The following is a 26,936-nucleotide window of genomic DNA, read 5'->3' on the forward strand; positions in this document are numbered from 1 at the left end:
TGCTCTAAGATAATTATTTAAGCATTTATTTATGTTATCTGTCAAATAATGTTTCTACCCGGTCCTATTTTGACGTCGCATATCAACGTAGTTTCCACACTTCCTTCCCACGCCAGAAAGAGAGCGCGGAAATTTGACAGCCACCGAATAACGTTACAAAGAAACATTAGAGTTGTTTTTTAGACATTATTAAACGGATAGTTTGTCAAAGTTTGTTTCGCGAGTCAAAATAGATTAGTCCATAAAAAAACATTATCGATCTAACCTGCCGTCGGACAGAATGAGGACGTTAGAGGAGGTCCGGGCCACTCTGGAGATCGCCAAGCTGAAGGAGGAAGACCTGCAGAAAACCATTCACTGTCTGTCTTTCGGGGACAACGTTTCTTCTGCAGACTACTGCTTGATGGAGCTGGACGACACACTGTGCAAGCACATAGAAGCTGGACAAAGGTGAGGAGTTCGTATTGTGAGTTACTGTGTGTATTGCGTCTGTGTGATAAGGGAACATCATTGTTTAATGTAGGGTGTTTGTGATCACAGCGTTGATTCAATTATAGATTAAAGACTTTGAATGTCAAAAACAAGAACTCTTCACAAGTTCACCCAAAGCCCAAAGTGACGTCTTCAACATGCGTTTATTATGTAACAAAAGTCCCAAACCCAAACTGTATTTAATTTGCATTCATATAAAACAAACATAATCCCTCTTATCCGAGAGGGTGGAACCACTTAATATATTTGACTTAAATTACTAAAAACTTTTAAAATTGTTGTCAATTTAATTTGTGTAGTTTGACTAATCTCTCAATGAACTCATCATCTAAACCACTGTCTTCCTCTTTTTCTATGAATGTGGTTGTAGATAATTAAAATGCAAAGATATGTAAATGTAATCCATAAATGACAACTAACAATTATTTTCTCTTTTTCCAGTCTAGTGATTCGAGGGGATAAGGATGAGCGTGCTGTTCTCTGCAGTGGCGACAATACGTATGATCTAAAGATAGCGGACACATCCAACCTGCTGCTGTTTGTACCAGGATGCAGAACACCAGACCAACTGACTAACAGCCAGGACAGCTCTCATGTGGCACACACTCAGGTATCAAAATGACACATACACATACACAGGTACCTGCGTGGTACACTGTAACACACACAGACACTTCCTACTGGGTACATATGTACATTATGGTTAATCGCATTTATGACTCAAATACACTAACAATATCATGCTCCTCTTATAGATCTGGGGATTTTGTAACAGCTACTGGGAACTAAGGAAACATCGTCCTAAACTGAAGAAACTGAAGAAGATTTTAATGGAGAATCCTTATGAAGGACCTGCTATCAGAGGGCAGGAGGAGAATACTGAAAACAGGGTAAAAGCATATGCTAAAGTGAAGTTAATCATAATATCCTGGAGGACTGTGTATATAGGTGATGTTAAGTGTTTACTCTCTCAATAGCACCCATGATATGAGTCTGTCACCATGTAGACCATCCTCCAGGGAGAAGAACAGTACATTTTTTGCTTAAATGCTGTAAAGGGTACTATTATTTATAATCTCTGTGATGTACAGCTAGTTTTAAGGAACATTTGAATGCTAAAAAACCATTGATTATTACAGGTGATAAGTATCAGTGCAGCTCTAACTGACTGTATCATGTAATGCATCTATGTCGATATCTGTCCATGACTCATCCTCTCCTTATTGGAAGTACAGTGTGTGTGACTGCAGCATTTTGAATGTTTTAAGTGTTCCCCTCTTCTGAATGTTAGTGTAGCTGTTAGTAAGGGGTCTCCTGTGTTCCTCTGTTACCAGTACACAATGGAGGATCTGTTGGAGAGGATCCAGGCCAGTGAAGAGGAGATAAAGACCCACCTGGAGACCATCCATGCCTGTCAGATAGATGGTAAACAGTGACATTATTTGAATAATAACTACATGTACAGGTAAATAGGTTAAAGATCACCATCGATGTAGTGCTCCTGGAAGGCACAGTACAGGGAAGTTGCTTTTTTAAATACAACCTCTCTATTCTTAGCTATACTACTGATATAAATAACAAAACAGATATCTACCAGATGTTTAGAGAGAGTATAATTTCTGTCTTCCAGGCTACTGGCGTGTGCTGGACTTTGACTACGAGATGAAGCTGCTCGGTCACGTGACTCAGCTGGTGGATTCTGAGTCGTGGTCCTTCAACAAGGTTCCCCTTCAAAACAGTCTGGAAGAGTTAGCTCCACTAGAACCCAAGTACGTTAACATCTCTCATCTCTTATGTTCATGCAACCGGAAAAGCAAAAACATTGACAGTTAAGGTTTATTTTTAATCGTGTTGAGGCTTTGGATCCAAACAACGAGGTTATACAGGGTCTCTGAGCATCTTTCATAAGGCTAGATAAGTCTTATAATATATTCCAATAACTTTTCCTCTCCCTTTTACAGAGAGATGATCGAGCACTGTTTGAACTGCTATGGGAAACGCTATAATGAAAACGGTAAAGAAAAACAATCTCTGAAGACTGAACTGACAGATGTTACATTTTTATTAGTACTTTGTAGGACAATCTAGTAGTAGTATCCTACACAATTTGAAACTACACTGTACTAACATCTCTCTATCCTCCATTTAGACAAAGTTTTTTATGCACTACATGAGGATAAAGTGTGTCGGGGCGTGGCACTAATGCTGCTGCAAAACGCTGTCAAGTTCAACCTGAGGGAGTTTCAGGAAGTCTGGCAGCAGAGCGTCCCAGAGGGAATGAGCACAAGACTGGACCAGCTAAAGGTTAGCCTGTACCTCTCTTATAAACCACACTCTGAGTAAAAGAGCGCTGCTGCCTGGATTTTTAGTTATTTTCCTCTTACAGTACAAGATGTAAATTTTGGGTATAACCTTCAAACTGTTTAAAAGAAACGGTAATATACTTTAAAATTTCAACATTTGAAGAAAAAATAAAACAATTGCTTCAGCCTACACAATTAAGGCTACACATCTTTCTCTCAAGATGACATAATCAATGCAGATTCATTTTGGAGTTTTTGAGAAGCTTTCTTTCTACTCAGTAGAAAAGGGTCAACATACTGGCTGTTATAGGGGACCAATGTGTGACTGTAGTTTAAAATGTTCAAATAATCTAAACTCTTGTACAAGAGACCTAAAGATCATTAGAACATAATGGAAATATGTTGTATGATGTTAACTTGAAAACTATAAATGCACTACAGCAGGGGTCTCTAACGTGGTAGCCTATGAAGTACCCACAGCGTAATCTCAATCTTAATTAACACCTGCTAAGAAGCGTACAAATGGGTTCCATTGTGTCACAATATCTAAATACATTACTGTTTCTATTCACTAAAAGGGACAATGAGACCATGATATGAGTAGAAACCACTCTTCCCTATTCTGCCCTCCTGTGTTTGGCATTCATCCTCTGTTACTGAGAAAATTATTTCCACATCAACAATTCCAAAAATGGGAATGTGGATCCAAACATGGATGTTCATCAAGTATACAGAGCAGCCCTCCTGACAGTTTTCTCCCTTTAGTTAGCCCTCACTCTCAGAAAGGTTGGAGACCCCTGCCAAGACATTGCAGAGTGCTATATGACTTCTAGGAGTCAAGAATCCACTAAAATCAGCAGACTTTTTTTTTTTTTCACTGGCTTGAAAAAGGGAAAAACTATAGTCTCAACTCAGCCTTTGGATAATCATGCTCTGGTAATAAAAGAGCCACTGGCTGCAGCTGTTTCCCCCTGCTCATTCCTACTGACTTCTCTTGAGAAACGGACCACATTGCTGACGGGGTTGTAAATCTTCCAGAGTGTCGCCCTGGTGGACCGCACATCCCGTCCAGAGACCATCTGTCTGCTGCGGGTGGAGGATCTCCCAGAGGACACGCTGGAACGCTTCAACCACCTTTTCACACTCAGAGAGAAATGGACAGAAGATGACATCACGCCGTACATACAGTAGGTGTCATCCAATTAGGAAATTATCATAAAATTAAAGTACATTAATTTGTCTCATTAACATTAGGGTAGAAACAAATCACACATACTTTCTTTATCTTTAGTTTACAATGTGTAATCTTCCCTCTTCTCCTCCTTCAGAGACCTGTGTGGAGAGAAACAGACCACCGGAGCCCTCCTGACCAAATATGCTCGATCTTCAATGCAAAATGGCATCAAGGTCTTCAACTCCAGAAGGCCTGTGGCTACATGAACATTTCCACTGTTAACAAAATGAATGTTGTTGTTTATTCCCAGAGAGTTATTTTACATATAACTAAAAATGCGTTGTTCCCGTCAAAAGCATTTATCAGTTAACTATCTTGCAGCAGTTTAACTATGTAGCTTGTAAAGTGTATGATCCAAATAACCTATTGAAATTCAAATGTTAAGATGTTTTTTGTCAGTAAAACCAAACCTGACCTTTATTATATTTCAGCTGTTATTTTGTCTATAAAAAAATGCCACATGTTGGTAATAAAAGATGTTTTCATAACATTGTCAGTCACATAGGTTGTTTTCTCAATCTCCTCAATTAACCTCAGATGGACAAATTAGCACTTTTGTCATTTTCAACTGGAATTTACTAGGCGCTGCACTGGACATTGTCCACAAGGTGGCGGCCTATGCTGAGAAATTCAGTACAAGCTCAACACACTGACTGGATAATACAGTATGTTGTGCCTGATATCTAGCTGTTTATCTGCAGCATTAAAATTACAATTATTTTACATAAATAACTTATGAGATTCTAATGCAAAACATTTCTCTAGATAGTACAAAAAGGCATCACCATACTGGCTGCTATAGGGGTCCAATGTGTGCCTGCACATGAGGAAGAGTTCAGTAGGAACTGGCAAAAAGTTACACAGCTTTGTTTCAACACAAACACACACCTACACACATACATCTGGACTTCCAGCATGACTTCATCTTCACTGGCTGGCTCACTAACCCTGACATCACCCCTCCACGTTCACCGGAGGCTCAGCATCCTGGGTGCTAACAGGCTACCTGGGTAGCATGTCCTCTAGGTCTGCCACGACATAGGCAACCACGGCCCACAATGCTGAGCAGAGGTTCATGTCTTGAGGGTCCTGAACGGTCATAGTGTCACCTTCAGTGTGGTGGAACCAAAAGTACCGACTGTCTGCCACATGGAGGCTAGCACCTAGATGAGAGAAGGTGAAAGACAGATGAAATACAAACTGTTACAATAAATGTTACACGTTCAAGAATCAACTGTTCAGACTTAAAGCCAAAAAAAGGCTACATCTGATAAAAAACATCTGCATCTGCGTCCAGCATCTGGTTTGATCCTCCAGGGACATTTCTGTGGAAGGGGAACGTGAGTCTGAGGTCTGAGGAGTGGTTCAGTTCCTTTTAACAATAACTCATTAAAGCTGTTGATCTGGTCCGATTCTATCATGTGGTAAGCCAATAAATACTGACTACTTGGTTAAAGAAGAAATCCTGTTGCTGGTCTTGGCTTTGATAAAACAAATTTCACTTCTCGTTGCGGTGACCTTTCTGTTTCAACCTGCTTACAAGTTATAATATCAGGCCTGCTTTGATTTTCTGATGTATTTGGAAAGAATAATTATTTTAATAATGTGTCGACAGAAACATTAACTTTTTATTACTTTAACTTCTGGTATGTGCTTATGTACTGGAAGCTTTGGTTTATGAGCAAAACTTGACACTAAATCCACTTACATATTATATGTACATTACACTCACTTCATTATTCTACCAATTGATCGTAGTCCCTGACTATAGTGTTCATGGACATGGCCGTTCTCTGCCTTTTTCTAGAAAAATGTGAGTGTATGAATGATTTTTAGTGTTATTTTGCTATTTATGCGTGGGAAAAAGCTAATGAGTAGATGTTGACTTTGGATTCTTTTCCAAACTACTGTTTGACTGTCAAAAATTAACTTTCATTCTTAACTTTAAGCCAACATGGAGATCCTACTGATGAAAGCATAAGCCACTGAACTAATGAACTATTTGTCATTATCACCCAGCTTACAACTCCACCCTCCAGCCCAGCAGGTGGCGGTAAATTAAGAAGAACTCCTACCAACCACCAATTAATAAAGGGAAGAAGCTGAAGTTAGTTTGTTTTTAGCTTTGGTTAGCTATCCCTGCAGACTATAGTCCGCTCAAACATGGGTCGCAGGTGCGCTTATCCCGAGTGCAAGCTGACCGAGGGTCTGCACTCTCTGCCGGCCAACAGATTGATGGCACACCGCTGGCTGAACGCTTTGGGACGGGTCGACATACCCTCCGCTTCTGTTTACGTGTGCAACCTCCACTTTACGCGCGAATCTTTCTCCAACTACGCAGAGGTGGAAATGGGATTCAAAAAGCAGCTCCTGCTCAACCCCGACGCAGTCCCCACCCCCGCCACAAGGGGGGGACAGGTGAGTGAGGTCTACCGGGGGACGTGTGGCATACCTGGGTTTATAAGCCACTTCCCCCCCAAAAAAGAGGGGGCACGTTTATCCCTGGCCCTCCCTCTGTGAAGTGTCCACTCCCATGATTCATAGCGACCGTAGTCACTTATGACAGGCTGCACAGGTACCACCTGTCCGACTGGTACCAGTGTCCACAGAGCTCCTTATTAAGGACAGTTTCAAAACCTTACAGTATTTATTTACAGATAGGTTTTATTGATCCCACAGTGGGGGGGATTCACTCGATACAGCAGCTCCAGATATACACAACAGATAAGATAAATTAAGCACATTAAATACAAAATATAAGAGAAAAATACAAGATAGGGGAGAGTGGGGTAAGTTGAGCCACGCCCCTTGTTGCTAGGAAATGGTAAAAAAAAAAAAAAAAACATTGATCATGTGACCAAATATTTAGGAGGAAGGCATTATTTCATGGAGTCTGTGAATGTAAGAACCACATGGGTAAAGTGGTTAGATATTTATTTCCAAAAAATCATTTTTCACTCTTGAAAGTGAATTTAGTCTATCATGAGTTTCATGAGAATTGTGTTTAGACCAAAATAGATCATTTTAAATTTGTTTTATACATCAACTGTGGCATCTATGAGCTACAACATGAGGTCATAAACCTAGCATAAAAGTGCACCATTTTAGCTGTGGGGACTAATAAAGTCAGAATGGTTGCTCTGGGGTAAGTTGAGCCGGTGGCTACAGCCCAAACAGACCACAAGACCACTTTTTTTGGACATGCTATATTATCGAAACAGTTATGTTTACACTCATTCTGTTTGTTTGAAAGGATGCACAACCTCCTGAAATATATGCAGATATATTAGTTAGCGACAAAACTATGATTGCCTTGATGTAGTGATCCTAAATATGAAAAATGGCTCATCTTACCCCACTCTCCCCTATATATATATATATATATATATATATATTAGTGTAAAAAAAAAAAAAAGGCTATAGGCTCTAGACAGGGCTATGAATATACAGTACAGGTCTAATGTGTATGTAGGAAATTCTATAAATATGTGAAACAGACAGATAATTAGATAGAAAGAAGAACTGCTGCTTTGTGTGATGTCCACAACTCTTGCAATAAAATGACTCTGCCTAGGATACACCTGTGTTTGCTCCAGGAGCCTCCTCTCTCCTCCATGCAGCTCTCCTCTTCTCTCCTCTCCTCTCCTCTCCTCTCCTGTACTGTCAATAAGTTCTCTACAATGTCAGTGACATTGTGAAATATGAAGAGAATAAAAAAAAGTTTGGCCTCCTCAAGGTGCATTACAGGTATTGGAAGAAGAAGAACCTCCATGGATGGAGGGAGGGAATGATTTCCGGGTAGGATCATTTAACTAACCTCCTCTTCCTCCTCCTCTTCTTCTTCCTCCTCCTCCTCCTCTTCTTCTGGTGCTCGCTGGCACTAAACTCACTTTCCAAGATGGAAAGAAAACAGTCCTGGCGCAGCTGTTCGGTCGTCGGCTGCAGAAGAGAGAACAGATCTGCATATTTCAGCCTCCCTACATCTGAGGACTTAAAGACTCAGTGGTTAAAGTTTATCTTTAACGACAACGTTCCCATAACAACCAGCAGCTGTTTGTATGTGTGCCCCAGCCACTTTGAGGCAGACTGCTTCACTAATGCGTGTCAAGTCAAATTGGGATATGCTTCAAAATTGAGGCTCAAGGAAGGATCGATCCCGACTGTGAGAGACCCAAGTGTAAAACCAGAAGCTGTGAGTAAACATTGCTGCACAGTATCGCCCGCTAGCACACCTCTCTTGTCTCTGAGGCTTTAGTCTGTGTCCACCTCACTGTCCAACCCTCATTGTGCTGCCAGGACTGCGGTTTTATCTGCTACATATTGGGAGGAAGACGAGCTGGATGTAGTTCCTGACGATAGCACAATGCTAACGGGACTTTACTCCAGCCACGGGGAGACTACGTTGCTTATTGAGGACTCACAAGATCCCCAAATGAGGGTTTTTGTCTCTCGGGGCTTCCTGTAAAGTGGCTGCATGATGCTGAGGTTTAAAACAACCTGTAGCGTTGGGGCTGAAGTTAGCTTTAATGTGCAGTTTGCAGGCAGGTCTGCAGCATTAGCACTGTGCTCACTCTGGTGTATTTATTATTCCTCTACTTCTTCCCCCTTCTTCTCTTTAGTGTGTTACTGCCCTCCACAGGGCAAAAGAATAACTTAAAAGTCATTCCTGTAAGCTTGTACAGTCTTGGTGGCTCTCATGTCAGCATAATGGAGAATAATAGTTTATGTTAAACACTACAATGCTTCCCTTGGTGTGTTCTTGTAGTTTAAACATCATGTTAAACAGTGTCACAAGAACCACTTAACATAATGTAGTTGCATGTTTTCCTTCATCCCACAGTTGGGTATTTTTTGGGATGAAGATGAATATTTGTTTGTAAAAAATAATGCACTTAGGTTGAGAGACGGACTAACACATTTATAATCTTTCCATGGGATTTGTTGGCAACCATAAAATTTACTCGAGTATATCGTCCTCATATCTTCAGTTTATATAGAAAGTATTAATCTAATAATAACAGTGGTAATAATGATAATCTAATAATAATAATAATTTATCCATATAGAGGGTCTAAAGACAAATAATTCAATATGCTATGCAGGTTGTAAAGCCCTGTGAGGCGAATTATGATATTGGGTTAAATAAATAAAATTAACTTGACTGTGGTATTATAAGCCACACGTATTTGTGTGTATGAAAAAAAAAAAGAGAAGTAAATAAGTAGATTAAGGACTCATTTTTAGAAAGTTAATGAAAAAATAAAAGAGAAGAAGGAAAATAGAATGATCACAAAAGAAGAGTAATGTCTCCTTTAATCTAATTTTCTTACTTCTTTTACCTTCCGCTTTGTCTGAATATTTGAATTACACTCTGCCAAAGGATACAATGACATCTATTATTATAGTATCTGCTTTCTTTCAGCCCATAGTGTAAACCCAGAAGACTCCCAACTCCTAACAAAGCATTCAGTACTGGAAACCGCTTCTAGTCATAGTATTAACTTCACAGATGTCACAATGGGGTTTATTTTTGCTCACAATATAGTAACTTTTGAATATTTCCTCCCAAATTTAGTTCTTTTAAATAAAGTTTGGCTGTGCTCTTTGTCGCTGTATAGGGCACCGCTGGCAGTGCTTGTCGAATTCTTTCAGTAAGACACGTGGCCTCCCAGACTGACCCCCCAGAAAGAAGATCTGTCAGCACACAGCTGTCCACAGGTTTGTAGTACCACACATCATCAAATTATAGATTAAATTTGGCTTTTACTCACTATTATAGTAATTGTGCTCATTTATATTGTTTCCCCTAGATAACAAATCTGTTGGCACACAGCTATCCACGAAAACTTTGCAGAACCACTTCCGAAGTACAGGTTTGTAGTCATATTTATCATTAAGTCATGATATGTTCAATTTAATTTAGTTAAACTGTTAGTTTAGTTACTGTAGACACTGACTACTGGATTACTGATTTATTTATTTTTTTGTCCATTGCAGCTACGCAGGCGAGAGTGCCCAGCAGAGACTGCGGTGTGTGCACTCTCACCTTCCCCTTGGACAGCCCATTACTGTTCCTACAACCAACAATAGTAAAGGGACCATCCAAGAGACCTCGACTCAGCCTTACAGACGAGGAGGAAGGCCCTTCAGAGTGCAGCTTGTCTATGGTGGTTCGTGAACCAGAGGATTCAACATGACTTTGTTGACTCGCTGTCGTGGGTTAGCGGCTGTGTATTTTCTGTTTACCTTTTCAGGAATCTCTTCATGGAGAAGAGTTGGTGAATGACAGATTAGTGAATGGAACAAATATGAATGCTGAAGACTGATTATTACCATTACCATACCAGGAAGTAGGCTGGTGGTATAAGTCTGCCATCGGGCGACTATTTCAGTCTGCATTCTCCTTCCCTTCCGCTAATCATCGAACACTATTTTTCAAGGACACTTTCCCAGCATGCTGGGCTTAGCGCCGCCCAAGACGATTGTGATTGGTTTAAAGAAGTGTTTTCCACCGCGTACCACCTCAGAAAATATCAGGCTCTCCGAGGACTACCGTTATGACCAACGTTAACGTCACTTTCAACTTTCACCGAGTGTTGTTCGGTTAATGCTTTAAAGATGGGCACATGTTTATGGGTCATGTCTGGCAGAAGGTCCAAATGTTTTTTGTTTTCAGTTCTTCCTCTACAAGGTATACCACAATGTCATTATGGTAATGTGATTTTACACACTACTAAAACTAGACAGAGCGGGGCCATATGTTTGGACCATTTCATATCTTCCAATACCGCAAAGATAGAAACCGACAAATACATATTTTCATAATCAAAACTCCATTAAAACTGAGGCAAACAGCTATGGCTTGATACATACCACAGTGAAGTAAATATATTTAGGTTCAGGTTCAGTACTGAAGTGTTTAAATTGGTTCATTTACTGTATTTTATGCCATTAATGTATAAGAAATGGTAACTAACCACACAGATTTTAATGTAGCTTTTGTGTGGAGCTACTGGTAATATGTCCGAATGTTGACTACAAGAAAACTGTAATTTTACTGTCGATTAGTAAACTGTCACCAGCCTTTGTAAAGCTGGATCCTGTAATGGTTTTCATCATATATACAGAGGGGATTCTTTTGCTTTTTTATAGGAAAAAACGGGTTCAGTAGACGTGTTGTAATAAAACAAAGTTCTGTTCTGTTATTTCTATTCTTATCGTGTTTGTATGTTTAGTGTTTATGGACATAAATTGTGTATTCACGGTCCAAGGAGAGAATCTCGAAGCCCCCTTTTTTTTTTTTAAGGCAGTTTTAATTCAGAGGCGCAAATTGCATTAATTAAAAAAAGCCAGCCCAGCAGATTTTTTTTTTTTAAATGAAAACTGATCTCATAATTATGAGTTAATAAGTTGTTATTTCCAGAATTGTTTTACGTGAATGCAATAAGATTCATAAGAAACACAGTCACGGAAATGACAGACTACTTCCTCTAAGTCAGTTGAGTGTCAGGCTCACATAAAAGGTCATATACAGAAAATTGCTGGCAAGAATGCTGGGATGATAGTAAAACAGGAAGGAATCTAAAAAAATGTTTTTTACTGGAAGAATACAGATCGGGAACTTGGAGGAAAACATCATGACTAGTTTGAGTCAAGGACAGACGAGCCTCAATAAATCACTTTATAAAACAGGTGAACACTCAACTGAAGTATGTACACTATAATCAGCCAATATTCACACCAAGCATGTGCTGCTGAACCATCACTCAAGGAACCAAAACATTGAAAACTGTTTGGAAAAATATATAGTCGTTCCATTGACATTTTATGTTTTAAAATGTTACCTGTTACCTAACCTTCCTGTTTCATCAGCAATTCTTGCCTGAAAGTTAAGCTTCGTCCACACCAATATGACTATCAGCAATACATATTAACCTTATTGGTTCCACAGAGATACCATCAAGATTTTGTCTATTTCTTCATTGACATGACCTTAAACTGTCCCTTGAGCTTTTTATAACTGCACAACTTCCCTATTCCCTTCAAATAACATAGATATTCAACCAAAGCCATCCCATCTGGACTAACCCAACTTTATATTTTGGAGGAAGTGGCCTTGTAAATGCACAAGAAATGCATAAGAAATGTAATAATGAATATATTTGTCATTCTTGTCTACGTAAAAACAAAATGGCTCATCGAGGTAAATTCTATTGGAGCTCACAATTGGAAAAATAAATTGGAAAATACCCTTGCTAAAAGTTTAATCTTTCCTGATAACAGGAACTTTTCTGATGAAACTACACATTTATTTTGTCAGTGTGAAATAAAAATGAAGATTTTGGTCTGACTTAATGTGTGTAACACATCTCTAGAATACTTATTTCTTCATTTTATGAGTTTATAGGGGAAAAACTGTTTACTTAAAGCTGCTGTAGGTCACTTTTATAAAAATATTTTTTTTATATTTGCTGAAATGTTCACTGACAGTAGTACATGAGACAGATAATCTGTGAAAAAACAGGTCCCTCTGGCTCCTCCTAGTGCTCCTATAGCTAGAATCCACCAGGCCTGAAAGAAAACAACCAATCAGAGCAGAGAAAGATAATTGATTGTTGAGTCTCATTCCCAGGTGGTCAAATATCAGTGCTGGGAATGAGACTCAACAATCAACTATCTTCAGGCAGCTGGCAGGATACAGTGAAAGTTTCAGAAAATAGTGAAAAGTAGTTTTTTATAAAAGTTACCCACTGCAGCTTTTAACTTAGTTCTTTGTTCACTGATGGATTGTTAAGAATTTTATTTTATTGTCTGTCCTTATAAATATATATTTTTTTCTTATTGTTGACTTGAACACTATAAATCCACTGGTGCTATATGACTTCTAGAAGTCAAGAATCCACTTATAGTTTTTTGTCTTTCAAGCCAGTTTGCATTTCATTGCATCTGACCTAAACTGGGTCATTATGAAACAGTCTCAACTCAGCCTTTGGATAATCATGCTCTGGTAATAAAAGAGCCACTGGCTGCAGCTGTTTCCCCCTGCTCATTCCTACTGACTTCTCTTGAGAAACTGACCAAATTGCTGACGGGGTTGTAAATCTTCCAGAGTGTCGCCCTGGTGGACCACACATCCCGTCCAGAGACCATCTGTCTGCTGCGGGTGGAGGATCTCCTAGAGGACACGCTGGAGCGCTTCAACCACCTTTTCAGAAATGGACAGAAGATGACATCACCCCGTACATACAGTAGGTGTCATCTTAGGAAATTATCATAAAATTAAGGTACATTCATTTGTCTCCAAATCACACATACTTTCTTTATCTTTAGTTTACAATGTGTTATCTTCCCTCTTCTCCTCCTTTAGAGACCTGTGTGGAGAGAAACAGACCACTGGAGCCCTCCTGACCAAATATGCTCGATCTTCAATGCAAAATGGCATCAAGGTCTTCAACTCCAGAAGGCCTGTGGCTACATGAACATTTCCACTGTCATGAAATAAACTTACATTTGAAAATGAATGTAGTTGTTCATTCCCAGAGTGACCTTTCAATTATTGCCAAAACTGTATCCTCATAAAACCCTATAGTTGTCCTTAAAAGACCTTGTTAGTGTTGAAGGTATTTATCAGTCAACTATCTTACCTTCATTATCATTACAGGTGGTGTTCTGTCTCCTATTGTCAAATACTAGACACTGGGCTGGAGGATGCCCATAGGGTGGCAGCACATGCCGATAAATTCAGTGAAAGCGCCACCCAACTGACAGAATAATACAGTATGAGCTGCCTGATATGCTGCTTCAACTGACTTATAACACAGAGCACAACTTATTATTGTAATTACTTATAACTGTTTTGATTCACTGATCTGCATAATGTTGTCAGGTTGTTGGAACCCATGAAGTTTCTGCAGACTGGATGCTGATGATGCACAAAAGTATATATTTGATATTTTGATAATCAATTATTGGTTTATGTAATTTTAAGTAAAGATCCATCCATTTTCCAGCTTCTCAAATTAAAATATTTTCTTTTTTATATTTGGGTTGGGTTCTGGGAACTTGTAATGGCCATATTTATTTTTCGCCTACAATTCTGCAGCCTAAACAATTACTTGAGAAAATAATCAGTAGGTTATACAATAATGAAAATAATTGTTAGTCATATTTAATTTGAAAGAAAAACCCCACAAAGAATTAAATTCCTTTACTCAGATATTCCTTCTCACTAGTGAGCTCTCAGACAAGGCTGGGCATTTCTGATGCAACTATTCATTTATTTGCACAATGTTTGCAATCTAGATAGAAGGAAAAGAATCACCATACTGGTTGCTTTAGAGGTCCAATGTGTGCCTGCCTAATAAAAAATGTCTAAATCTCAAACAGGAGATCTAGAAATCATCAAAGAAACATGGGTTAATTTTAATTGAATTTATATGATATACAGTATATATATATATATATTATATAAGCTGCTCAAAATATTTGCACACCATTTTACTGCATATTGCATATATACTTTTCATTTATAGTATATATTTTCTATTATATTTTGTAATATTCTCATTGTTATTGTACTTCCACTTCTGTACTCTTTGTACCACGTTCCACTATGCTGCTTTGTCTAATTTGAACTTCCTATGGGCGATCAATAAAGGTACATCTTATCTCATCTTATCTAATGTAATTTCAAACACTCCTGTCTGATGTTGATATGTGCATGTGGTTTTCTTTTGTAAATATCCTTTTTGGGCTTTTTTAAAATTGCCTTTAATCGATAGTAACAGATGAAGAGTGACAGGAAGGGGGGAAGAGAGAGGGGATGACATTCAGCTACAGGGCTACAGGTCTGATTCAAACCCATACCTGCTGAAGCAAGGCTGAGTCCCTCTACCAGCTGAGCTACCAGGGCGCCTCGTGCATGTGGTTTTCTACAGATCATGTCAGCAGGACATATGTGTGATTCAGTGAGCGTTAAACATCCACAGACTGTGTGTTTATTCACTAACATAACTGTCAGCATGGGAATCAGTTTTACTGGCAGACGACAAAGAGTTGAATAGAAACTGGCTCAAAGTTACTCAGCTTTGTTTCAACACAGACACATCTGTGTTTCCAACATTACTTTATCTTCACTGGCTGGCTGACTAACCCTGACATCACCCCTTGAGAGTGTTGACTTATCAGTTCATGGGATAAGGAGATCCGAGCAGTGTGTGTGTGTGTGTGTGTGTGTGTGTGTGTGTTTTGCATGGCATTTTCAAAATGATGAATTCTTTACTTCCTCTCCTCGTCTGTATAATCTTTCTTCCTTTTTTTGACTCTGATCTTCTCTTCATCCATCATGTCACCTCCTGCTTCTCCTTTCCATGAACAAGATGTCTAATTTGACATCATCTTCACTCCTATTCCTCTTTCTTGTGTCAGAGAAACCACAAGATCAGCAAAATTCAAAGTATTACAGCAGAAGGGTAAATGGGAATAATGGTGTAAAGCAATGACTAATACTTTATTAATATATTGCAACACTGCAATGATGATGTACAATATTACAGATAATCCTGTAAATTACCACAGTTCAGCACAATTCAAGCAGGATCAAACCTATACCAGAATGATCTAAAAACAGATTTAAAAAAACAGAAAATATGTCCTTTTCAGTAACCATGAAATTTGTCAGAAAGCTTACAATCAAAGCACAACTGCATCCTGAGAAAAAATAAAATAACACAAAATATACAAAAAATATACTTTCTCATTCTCTCACTTTTTTTCTACAATCTCACAGACATCCTTTGTATATTAAGGCATGAAGAGATGCAACGTACCTGAGAAGTAAGGGAATACTTAGCTTTTGTTCTTGTTTGAAAGCATTCAACATTTGAAAATCTTTTTACTTGAAAAAAGATGCAATTTCTCCGTCATTCTAAGCCAAATCTGTTGTTCTCTGCTGTATATCATTATGTATTATGATCATATAAGCATCTACTATGTTGCTTTTTCAATAAAACCATTCCTTGTCCTGTCTTTGGTCCGGACTGGACTTTAGCTAGCTTGCTTTAGATTCCAGATAATCGTTACACAGCCCTGAGCTACAACATTATCTAAATCTATTAGGTATTCATTTAAAGAAAAAAATATTTTTGTGATTACCAATGTTTTAATTTACTATTATTCAATATCTCTTGTTTATCCAAGGATAAATCACATTCAATTTGTAAACAAAACATTCTTAACTCAATCCATTCAATGTCAAGTTTATCTTAAACCGGTCCAGCTGTGGTTCAGTAATCATCCCAGCTTCACGTTCACCGGAGGCTCAGCATCCTGGGTGCTAACTGGCTACCTGGGTAGCATGTCCTCTAGGTCTGCCACGACATAGGCAACCACGGCCCACAATGCTGAGCAGAGGTTCATGTCTTGAGGGTCCTGAACGGTCATAGTGTCACCTTCAGTGTGGTGGAACCAAAAGTACCGACTGTCTGCCACATGGAGGCTAGCACCTAGATGAGAGAAGGTGAAAAAGAAAGTTGTAGTAGTTGAAACAATTGTAGACTCAAAGCCATTAAATGTTACATCTGAAAAAAAAACCATCTTTATTGCATCTGGTTTGATCCTCCAGGGACGTTTCTGTGGAAGGGGAACGTGAGTCTGAGGAGTGGTTCAATTCCTTTTTAACGATAACTCATCAAAGCTGTTGATCTGGTCCGATTCTATCATGTGGGAAGCCAATAAATACTGAGCAGCCTCAATAAAACAACATCACTTTCACTGCAGTGACCTTTCTGTTTCAACCTGCTTATCAACCTGTTTATTTATACTAGCTTTGGTTTGCTGAGGTATTCAGAAACTGTTTTAATAACAATGTGTTGGCAGAAACATTAACTTTTCATCGCTTTAATTTCTGGCATGTGCTTATTTACTGGGAACATTTGTGTATAACCTGCCACATGGCATCTCTCTCGCTTTTATTTTGGTATAATGGCCTTCAAAGGGCCCACAGGGATTTCTCTTGGTGCTCCCAATGGCCAGTCTAACTATGCCTGATGACAAAGGACAGCACAGATCTATGTGCCGGGGCTGAACCCCAGACAGCTCTGGCCCAATTTAACCCCTAGTTGTAGTCCCGGTTTAGTGTTCATTTCTAGAAATACATGAGTGTATGATAATCTGGTTAGGTTAGCAATAGCCTAATGTTTCCAATATGGCCTCATGGTTTAATATCAATTTTGCTTTTTGGGTTTTTTTATTTCTTTGTGCAGTCGAGACAACTGCTTTCATGGTTCCCTTTGAGCAAGGCACCAAACCCTCAGCTGCTGCAATGAAACTGTTAAATGTTTGATAATGGAAGACTGTCACTGTATAAACATATCACACACTCCTGGTTTTTTTTTTTTTTTTTTTTTAAGTTCCTTGTCTAAAGATTATACAACAATGACTCTCTGTGTACAATGCAATTTCACTTCTACAAAAACTAGACAGAGGCAGGCAGAGAGTACAAGACAGGATGTTTGGACCACTAAATCTCCACCAAAGCCACAAAGATAGAATCACATTGTCAAATATTGAAGCAGAAGTTAATTAAAATGTAACTATATTGCTATGGCTTTTTTTAATTTTATTTTATTTTTTTTACAGCCTCTCACACTCACTGCTAGCCTAGGATTTTAAAATCAGCTACAGTGCAATCTGTGCTGTTATCTAACAGAAAAGAAGAATGAGTAGGTATAAAAACTGAAACATTTGATTCTATTCTGGTGTTTCTATTTTATTCTTTATTATATTATTAGTTTTTGTGGTTATGGACCTACAGTACTATCACTCAAGAATTCTCTGTACCTTTGGTCACATCAAGTCAGCAGTCTAGTTCAGAGATTCATACTCTGTTCTATTCATACTGACAACATTTTAAACAAGTTTCAATTCAGATTTTTAAGAAATTCCACTTAAAGCGAATATCTGCCCCCACTTCCCAATACCATATAGTGCTATATACATAGTTCATAATAGTTATCAATGAGGATGGGATTCTGTGTACACAGCACTTTCAGGAGAAATTAGTGGTTATTAAAACCAGAACCACTTTGAGTTGTTTATTAGAGACATCAAATTACAGGTTTAGCGCATTTGCAACTGTTATAATGTGATTTTTCCCTTTTCTCACTTATCCTACCATGAACTGTTACTGCTAGTTGCAGACAGAAATACAGACATATTAATTGAGCTGACCTGGTACTCCTGCCTGCATCCACGGCGAGATGTCTGTTCCTTCTCCATTTGTCTCTAGTTTGGTCGTATTAATGGGAGCCAACAGTTTGACTACTTCCTCCATCACCTGTTAAAACAGACACAGCGAAGTGCTGCTCAGCTCATCATACAGTCTGTTAAATGTCAGCGCTTTTCAAACATGGTTAGAACTTATAAAGAAATATTGTTATTCAAAGATTAGTTTCACATTACATGACCATTGCAGAGACTTTAAGCCCATACTACATGTTCTGTGACTATCTAACTAGAGTTTACAATGCCACATCAACATAAAAGATACAGTATTTCCGTGGTTAAGCATGGGTTTTCTGCATTTACTACTGTGGTTCCTGTGATTTAAATGCTTTACTGAGACTACCCTGAGGTTAAATGGGCAGTTCAATGTTGGGACTACTTAAAAATGTCCAATCTAAGAAGCAATTGTCTAGAAGCAGGAAGTCAGTGGAAGAATGGATAATAATTCACACCACCTTGCAAAATTTGTGCTTCACAGAATTCAGACTTTTGAGCCTTAAAAAATTATTTATGGGACAACATTGTGTTTTAAATCCTACCTTTCGTGCTGCATCACTACCAGTAAACTGCAGACCCACCGGGGTAAACGTCCCCAAGTCGGACTCCATGACCAGGTCAAAGTTGGACATGTTTACCTGGGTGGGGAGAGGAAGTAGGAGAAATAGACACAGTAGATAGAAGAGGTGAAGGACTAAGAGAGATCAAGGCAGAGCACGGACAGCAACCCAAAAACAATACAAGCTTCAGTCAATGAAAACAGTGAGCCACTCAATTATCTTCATATGAGGCCTCAGGAGGTGAAGTTAAACACTTTAAGCATCGTTACTTTCAAACCCCGAGCACACACACTCAACAAACCACGGAAATGTGCAAGTAGAGCTGTCTAAAATAGTTTAAATCTAATTATATATCAAATGTAAGAACCAGGCAGTCCACTGGGGAGGAACATTTTGTTTTTGGTACAGAAAATGCACAAACCCTCTGTTTTTGAGAGTGTAGTTTATTATGGGTCAAGGCCTGGTCTGCAGCCAAAGCTCTAAAGAAGGAAGCCCTGTAACTCCTGTGGACATATATTTCTAAACTCATACACTCTATACTTCCACAATGTGGTCTGACCTTTCCTGCTTCTTACTAACAGGAACAGCATTTTCTTTACTGCTGTTACAGCAAGTTTCCTATAAGGCAATGCAGTAAAAGTAGACAGTACCTTGTGTAGATTATAGTACTGCTGCGCACCAATTCCACCCTGCTCTTCAGCCGTCCACAGCACTGTTCGCAGAGTCCTCCTTGGACGCAAACCTGGAAAAGGATAAAGATTTAAATAAACACACAAAACAACAGAGATGCAAATGTATACAGAAAGAAAACAAATTAACAAATGACAGTTGCCATGTGTACTGATGAAAATGCAGCAGCTTTTCTTTAGAACTTGTAATACAGACTAAAGTCTAGTAAATCTTGACTACAAAACATTTCATCACTGGACCTTGTACTCCTGGTTGGTTGAACCTGTCCCACTGTAGTCTTATTTAGTGGCATTCTTTTGTTCATAAGGATACCCGTACTGTATATCCGATTCTGTTTCCTAATTGCGTGTTCTTCTTCCTCTACAAACAGTTAGAGGAAATCACTGTTTACAGTCTGAGGAATTGTTTTGTTATTTGTCCCTAAGTTTGGAACTGGATACTCTGCTTGCGCTTCATGGTAATCACTATATATTAAAGCATCAAAACAGAAACATTTGTTTTGCTCCCTTTTTATATTTTTGCTCTTGTACATTGATCTACCAACTGTAAGAGTTGTTGTTTTTTGGCCTGGGCACTTAAAATCAACTCTGTTGAGCTCAGTAGGGCAATAGTAGGGTTACATTAAGCTAAATAAAATAAATCATTTACTTGACTTTGTTTGTTTATGACCTTGTGTAAGCTTGCTGCTGTCTATATACTTTTTTTCTAGTCATTTCTGCAGAATGTAAATGTTTCTTTCTGTGGAAGTTCATCTGTCCGGCACCATTCACTGTATATGTGTGTGTCTATATGGTATGTCTGTCTCTATATTACCTAAGTCCTTGATAAGTGACAGGGCCTCCCAGGAAATCATGGCTCCACCTCCATCATCCATGGCACCTTGGCCCACATCCCAACTGTCTAGATGACCGCTCAGTAAGACGACCTAGCAGATTGGAAAGATAGAGAGATATAAACACAGAAACAAGAGACTAAGAGAGTGTGGGACCATTTGCTACGTGCGTATCCATGGCAACTTTACCATTTGTCTGATCTGAATCAGACAAATGCGAGAGAATAGGGTCAGATAATGCTATCTGTCCTAGATCCTTGTCATGTTTTATTAAAGCACACACAAACACAGAACAAACAGGATATGCCTCAAATTTGACTCAGTATATATATTAAAAAAAGGTATTTTATCAGCGAGGACAGACTCATAAAAACAGGAAAACAAAGATGAAAACACACAGTTCAGAGTCCCATTTCCAGGAATTTTAAGGGGCGAGATTCCCGTCAGGGTCTGACCTGACGTTCCAGGTTACAAAACATTATCAGCCAATGAGTGAGCCAAGTCTGAACAATGACCCAGAGGCCACACATTCCATTAGAAATCTTATATAAACAGAAATGCTAATATATTTTTTTAGCCATGCAAGTGTCATGGCTCTAGGGCTGGCAATGTCAGTCAGTCCACCAACTTTTGGACGGATTGCCATGGAACATTCGAGGTCCCCAATGACTTTTCCACAAGCCCCAACAACAGGTCAAAATGTTCACTTTTTGAGTGAAATATCCCAAAACCTACCCCAAAACTTTTGTGATCATAATGTTTTCTCTAAAGCTATCATCAGGTGATAATTTAAATTTGCTTTATGACCAAATACCAGCAAAATAACATTCCCATCAGTCTCATCTGTACTTTGTGCTAAGTACTAATTGGCATGTTAGCATGCTAATATGCTAAACTAAGCTTTCTTAGCATTTAGCTCAAAGCACTGCTGTGTTCAAGTAGAGCTGCTAGTGTAGCTGTAGCCTCTTGTTATTAATGAAACATTTTCATAAATATTCTCATCTTCTTTGCTACAAGTGCCACCAGAATACCTAAAATGTGTATAATAGTATCAACACTGGTGTAAATGTGTAATCAATAAACTTGCTTTTAACATGACAGGAATACATCAGCTAGGACTAGAAGACACACATATGCATTTAGTACAGGGACATAAAGACACACAGAGATGTTTGCGCCTCTAAATCCATTGGAATTTGCTCATGAACACACTGATCCTGTAACAGATAAAACCACCAGCAGTGTTCAATTATCAGGACATTTAAGTGTATCTAAATCCAACATGTATTATTTTTATGTTGTACTGTAATTCTTCTGCCTCTGTTGACTTTATATTGCTACACTGAGGGGTACGGCTCCCTAACTAGTCTGTTTATGGCTGCTTTTTATAATGTGTTGCCAGTGGAGACAACTAGACATATTGTAGTTAACATAGTTTAAATCATGAGACATCAACAAAGATATTTTTAGATGTGCTTCAGCAAAAAACCTTTTTTCAACCAAAACACACTGACATTTATCAACACTCATCCCAGTCACTGTCTAGCAACATGATTTGTGTTTTAGGCATAATTATAAACAGGAAGCCAAAACATGAGGACATTTTGGATTTTAGTTGTAGAAGTTGAGTGGGTGGAAAAAAACAATCCAAGCAAATCATCAGATGACTATGACTGTCTCCCAAAAGACTCAACTGTGGAAATGACTCACTAAACCTCAAATGTACATCTTTCTATGAACATGTGCGCGCACACACACACAATCCAACCACAAGAGCTACTACTGCCAGCAGGATCACAAAGTCACAGAGCCAAGAATGATGTCAACCATACCATGTGTTTCATTTCCCTTTTCTAAAATGAACAGCTCAGAATAGTAACTACATCAGCAATGTTCCTCTAATCCAAGTCTTCTGACTGATTTTTCAGTTAGCTCCACTTTTTTTCCACAAATTAAACCAGTGAGACTACTGTTTGTAAAGAAGAACAGGGTTTACTGGAATTATACACATTAGGATAAGCTGAAGAATAATGGACATAACACTGTACACGCTAGGTTCGTGTTCTCTGATAGCAATCAAAGTCAGGAATCTTGTCTTCGGCCATCTTGGACTATAATGTAACTGTTGAATCAGCAGGCTTTATACTTGTAGGTCAAGAGGCTGTGAGGGAGTAAAGGCGTACACAGTTCATAGTCACATCCCTGGGAAATTCCCAGTGAAAACACCATTTATCTTCTTCAGCCAACAATACAAATCTTGTCAGATATTACACGGCATAGAGAAAGCCTCTGTCCCAAATGCAATATACACATTTCCTTCAAAACAATTAAAAAAATAAGTCTAGGCAACCTCCACTTACACAAATGTAACAGGCTTTGAGTGTGTGATAACAGAGAAATGGAAAATGTGAGGTCAAGTCTTCTCCCCCCTTTTTCTGATCCGCTGCAGTTCTGTTTCACACGGGTTTTACCACTCATCTTCACCAATCACTGCAACTCAAATTTACATACCCTGCTCAGCTATTTACGGCATGCTAGTTCAACCCAACTGGGGCTGTCCCTGTGAATGGGAAATGTTGATCCTGCTTCTCATCCACTACTCAGACAGGACAACGCTGAGAAGACAGTACAAGAGCTCTAGATAGTTTCTTCCAATGACTCCAAATTAAATCTGCCCCTCTAGTCCTAACTTTGTACCCATGTGCCTTGGACATGCCACTTCTGGTATCCTGAACCCACTGCTCCGTTTCAGCCCTGTCCAGTGAATGACAGAGGCATTAGTGGGATTTCTTTTTTTTTCAGGGGCCTCTTATTTCCTCACCTGTAGAGTGTACCTGCATGCATTTAGAGATCTCTGCAGCAGCATCTTATCTGTTTATCAGGTTCTACCTGCTAAACGTGTCTGGGTCCTTATCAACATACTAAGGACCTTATGGGACACTGCACTGCATATCTGCAAGCTGAATCAGGTCATGTGTTTGCTCCGTGCAGTGATAAGCTTCTAAAGACGGTCAGGGCATATTCTGTTAAACCTACTTCTATGATTAAGGAGTCTAATAGTAAAAACACTGGTAATATTGTGGCTGTAACTGGAATGTCAGTGTCTGTCTACGTCTACTGTATGTGTTTGCTCTGTGACATGGATATTTGCAGGGCAATGTCCCTTCTGAGCAACACCGTCCATCCGCATTGACTCAAAAGTTACACCATGTACTAGTTATACACGACAAAGTCTGAAAATAAAAACAAATGCCAAGAATGAGTCCAGTGTTCCAGGTCCTGTGTTGCAGTACAGGAACATTTGCCCAAATGTAGATTTAAATAATCTTTCTGTGTGTTTACATTAACCTGTGTTCACAAATCACAACTCTACTCATACCATAAAAGGATTCATGAAAATAGGAAGCCAATGCAGGGACATTTCTTAGGGAGTTTTCAAAAGAAGTAGAAATTGACTTAATTCCTCTGAAAAGCATTTTTTTTTTATAAACACACCCAAAAACATAATTAAGCTGAATGGTTTGTTTACACACTGCTGTTTCCAGAGAAGCCTACTTTATACTGACTGACTGAAAGTGAAATCCCAGCATTCCCAACTGAGATGATCCTCAGTGCTTCTCTGGAAAGATGAGATCGCACACACACCGGCAAAATAAAGCCAGACTAAACAGCTGTGGGAATATCTGGAGTAAGCATAAGGAGGTTATACTGGCATTCTTTCCTCATCCCACCAAACATAGGAAAAGACGGAGAGAAAGACTAATTAACAGAGAGACAAGAACTTAATAATAGTTTTTTTTTCGTTTCCCATACAATTCATTTGGAAGGCCCACCTAAACAGATTTCCTCCAACACTTAAAGACTGGAAAAGAGAGGCCAGTAGCATGACAAGACACACAGATAACAAGATGACAGGTCAGGCAAGTCGGGCGTCTGTGGTGGGAGTGTGAGTTCTACCTGCTCAGGGTGTTGCCAGCCTGTTATCTCAACCACTGTGTTAAAGGAGTCAGCATCCGGCAGAGTCTTGGCTCCCATTGTGAGTCTGACCACAATACTCTGCCCCCTCTGTGCCATACGCCACATCAGCTCGGCATCCTCCACGGTGATACAGGCCGTAGGGATGCGCTTCACTCCGTCTTGGTAGTCCTGCCAACCTGTGTGCGGGCTAGAGAGGGAGAAGACAGAGAGGTGGGTTCAACATTGGAACTTAAGACTTTGGTTTAGCACCACAAACAAAATACTGGGGAAGTGCATCCTCTCTAAGACGGAGACAGAGCGGTATAAATCTTCCGATTAAGCCCTCTTATCATACCCATAGACCCTTCAGCAGTACTTAAAAGTAAGTTTCATAACAGTTCCTCATAAACAGGTACCTGTTAATAGAGTATGGTGTAATAGATCGAATGAGGGTGGCCACAGCTCCCAATTTGGCTGCCTCAGAGGCACCATAAGCACGGTAAGCCACCGTCTCCCCATAGCTGACAAATGGCTGGTTAAAAACCACAATCCTCCCTACGGCCTCGCTGGCTCTACGCTTCAGTTCCTCAAAAGACTCAACCACCAACACCTCTGCCTCGATTCCTGGAGAGATAAGAGTGAGAGTGAGAAGAAAAGGGAAATTTATGGCAGATGACAGACATTAAAATGATTTGATTCAGTCTTTACCTTCAGGTGGTGTCCCTACACTGCTACCCAGTCCAAGAATGGCCAGACCTTTGGCCCTGGGAAGAATCATTTCTGCACTCTCTTTTCCTCTTACCCAGTGTGGGATTTTGACTGGCTCTGCAGAGGGACAGGTTGAAACAAAACACAAGCAGAGGACAAGACATTGCTGAGCGAGATCCCTTAAGGAAAGATCCCCTCGTCATTACACACTTCTCACATGAGGCATCCAGCGAGACAGATAACAAGGCGTTCTCACCTAGATGTACATACAACCCGTCCTGTGCTATAGCATTGTACATGTATTTGATAGCCATCTCCAGGTTGTGTGAGCCACTGACGCGGTTCCCAATGGTGTCGGTGAAGTCGGCCAGTCTTTTGTAAGAGCGGTTCTGGGCGGCTCCAAATACAGCCAGGTCAATAATCTGTTTGGCCACATCAGCATAGCCTGCTACTTCTGCAGCTATGTCAGACACTGGGTTCCCACAGACACACAGAAAAAGAAAGTAAGGTTTTATATCCAAAACTCCTGTTTTTGGTCAAGAATATCTAAGCTCTTCAGCCAAAAAATCCATCATGTCTCAGCTATACAGTCATTCCACTATGTTTTATATTTTTATACAAAGACCGGTACCAAAAACTTTATACATAATAGGTGAAGGGAGCAATATAAACATACAGTGACTACATGTAACATCACACAGTATGAGTCAGCAGTAATTAAACTGCGTGTAAAGACTGGGTCAATATTTAGTATTAATCTGTGATAAATGGACTGATATGTAGATGTTTTCTAATCTATCCCAATAGAGAGCAGTGAGTATCACAGGATAGGGATTTAGCTGTGCCACTATTGTTCCAATATCTCAAAGCCCATCCACACCCATAGTCCAATAATAAATTGATGGCAACCCAGATTTCCACACATAGGCCTCAATCCTAAACTACATAGATGACTGTAGGAGGGTTTGCGTTACCTTTCCTTGCAGTATGATTGGACACAGTCCTGGCTGCAGCCATTGATCTCATGGACCATCCAGGAGGGTGACAGTCACACAGAGGTAACAGCATGTAGAGAAACATGAGGAGGAAGGGCAGTCCACCTTTCTGACCCATCTGCAGATAGGAAAAACACCAGTATCAGTACAAATAAGATCATTAATACCTGTTTAATAAACCAATAACTGAATTACCCCCACTAACTGGCAGCACATCATTGATCCAATACTGTTCATACTGACAACAAAGGATCCCACAGTACCACTGATTATCTAAAGTAGATCAAAAACTGTAAAACCTGGACAAACAACTTAATGCTGTGTAATCCTTCAGAGATAGCTCCACATTTATGAGACTGAAGTTAGTTACATTAGTATGAGCTAGTTTGTGGTGAATGATGAAATGTTAGTGGCACTTACAGCAGAGCTCATATTTACAGAGTTAGTCGAGGCCTGGCAGCGTTAATGGTTGAGCTATCCATTCAAATAACAAAGTCATACAGCATTAATAAAGTCAATTTAACTAGGCTTCATCTTTTATCAACAAACAAACGTTCAATTAGACAGAATCAGGTTTGAATAGAGACGAACTGAGGGCGGAGAGAGAGACGGTCGGGAAGTTTTTGGACTAGCTGGACTAACGAGCATAAAGCTTGATTTAAAACATCCATAAAATAACACGAACACAAACCCTCCAGTGTCTTTGTTATCGTTGATGATATAAGACTTCAAACAGTTTTGACACACGCGATGAATACCGTAATAACACCGTTTCCGTGCTCGTGACTTCAGCTCGCCTATAACAACAACAAAGAACACTTCCGGTCCGACCTTTTTCACAATAAAAGCGCCATTTCTACAACTCTACAGCTGTAAAATATAGTT

General features: G+C 39.4%; 3 protein-coding genes across 9 annotated transcripts; 2 read left to right on the top strand and 1 right to left on the bottom strand.

The window, feature by feature from the left end:
* The first annotated feature begins 84 nt into the window (after positions 1–84).
* dscc1 (DNA replication and sister chromatid cohesion 1) lies at positions 85–13,546 on the top strand. Of its 3 annotated transcripts, none has more exons than XM_051406553.1 (9): positions 85–450; positions 934–1,102; positions 1,248–1,382; positions 1,827–1,917; positions 2,123–2,261; positions 2,454–2,506; positions 2,642–2,796; positions 13,139–13,277; positions 13,397–13,546. In XM_051406553.1, exons 1-9 carry the CDS (start codon positions 281–283, stop codon positions 13,435–13,437), a joined length of 1,092 nt encoding a protein of 363 aa, XP_051262513.1. In that variant the 5' UTR covers positions 85–280; the 3' UTR covers positions 13,438–13,546. The 3 variants fall into 3 exon arrangements, with proteins under 3 accessions (XP_051262513.1, XP_051262512.1, XP_051262511.1); XM_051406552.1 differs by lacking the exon at positions 13,139–13,277 and adding an exon at positions 3,834–3,982 and having other exon boundaries at positions 86–450; XM_051406551.1 differs by lacking the exons at positions 13,139–13,277; positions 13,397–13,546 and adding exons at positions 3,834–3,982; positions 4,124–4,517 and having other exon boundaries at positions 87–450.
* On the bottom strand, positions 5,014–26,869 carry LOC127367036 (carboxypeptidase Q). 4 transcript variants are annotated; one of them, XM_051406548.1, is made up of 11 exons: positions 26,472–26,675; positions 26,031–26,169; positions 25,313–25,528; positions 25,057–25,173; positions 24,765–24,972; positions 24,349–24,556; positions 20,373–20,484; positions 19,520–19,611; positions 18,852–18,947; positions 18,259–18,364; positions 5,014–5,192 (listed from the first exon to the last, which is right to left on the bottom strand). In XM_051406548.1, exons 1-11 carry the CDS (start codon positions 26,481–26,483, stop codon positions 5,032–5,034), a joined length of 1,467 nt encoding a protein of 488 aa, XP_051262508.1. In that variant the 5' UTR covers positions 26,484–26,675; the 3' UTR covers positions 5,014–5,031. The 4 variants fall into 4 exon arrangements, with proteins under 4 accessions (XP_051262508.1, XP_051262509.1, XP_051262510.1 ...); XM_051406549.1 differs by lacking the exons at positions 5,014–5,192; positions 26,472–26,675 and adding exons at positions 15,520–16,532; positions 26,743–26,869; XM_051406550.1 differs by lacking the exons at positions 5,014–5,192; positions 26,472–26,675 and adding exons at positions 15,520–16,532; positions 26,810–26,853.
* On the top strand, positions 6,133–11,234 carry LOC127367038 (uncharacterized). 2 transcript variants are annotated; one of them, XM_051406555.1, is made up of 4 exons: positions 6,133–6,447; positions 9,648–9,747; positions 9,840–9,902; positions 10,027–11,234. In XM_051406555.1, exons 1-4 carry the CDS (start codon positions 6,193–6,195, stop codon positions 10,224–10,226), a joined length of 618 nt encoding a protein of 205 aa, XP_051262515.1. In that variant the 5' UTR covers positions 6,133–6,192; the 3' UTR covers positions 10,227–11,234. The 2 variants fall into 2 exon arrangements, with proteins under 2 accessions (XP_051262515.1, XP_051262514.1); XM_051406554.1 differs by lacking the exon at positions 6,133–6,447 and adding an exon at positions 6,465–8,221.
* Positions 26,870–26,936: the final 67 nt, after the last annotated feature.

Source organism: Dicentrarchus labrax, unplaced genomic scaffold (genome assembly GCF_905237075.1).
Source record: "Dicentrarchus labrax unplaced genomic scaffold, dlabrax2021, whole genome shotgun sequence".
Lineage (NCBI taxonomy): Eukaryota > Metazoa > Chordata > Actinopteri > Moronidae > Dicentrarchus > Dicentrarchus labrax.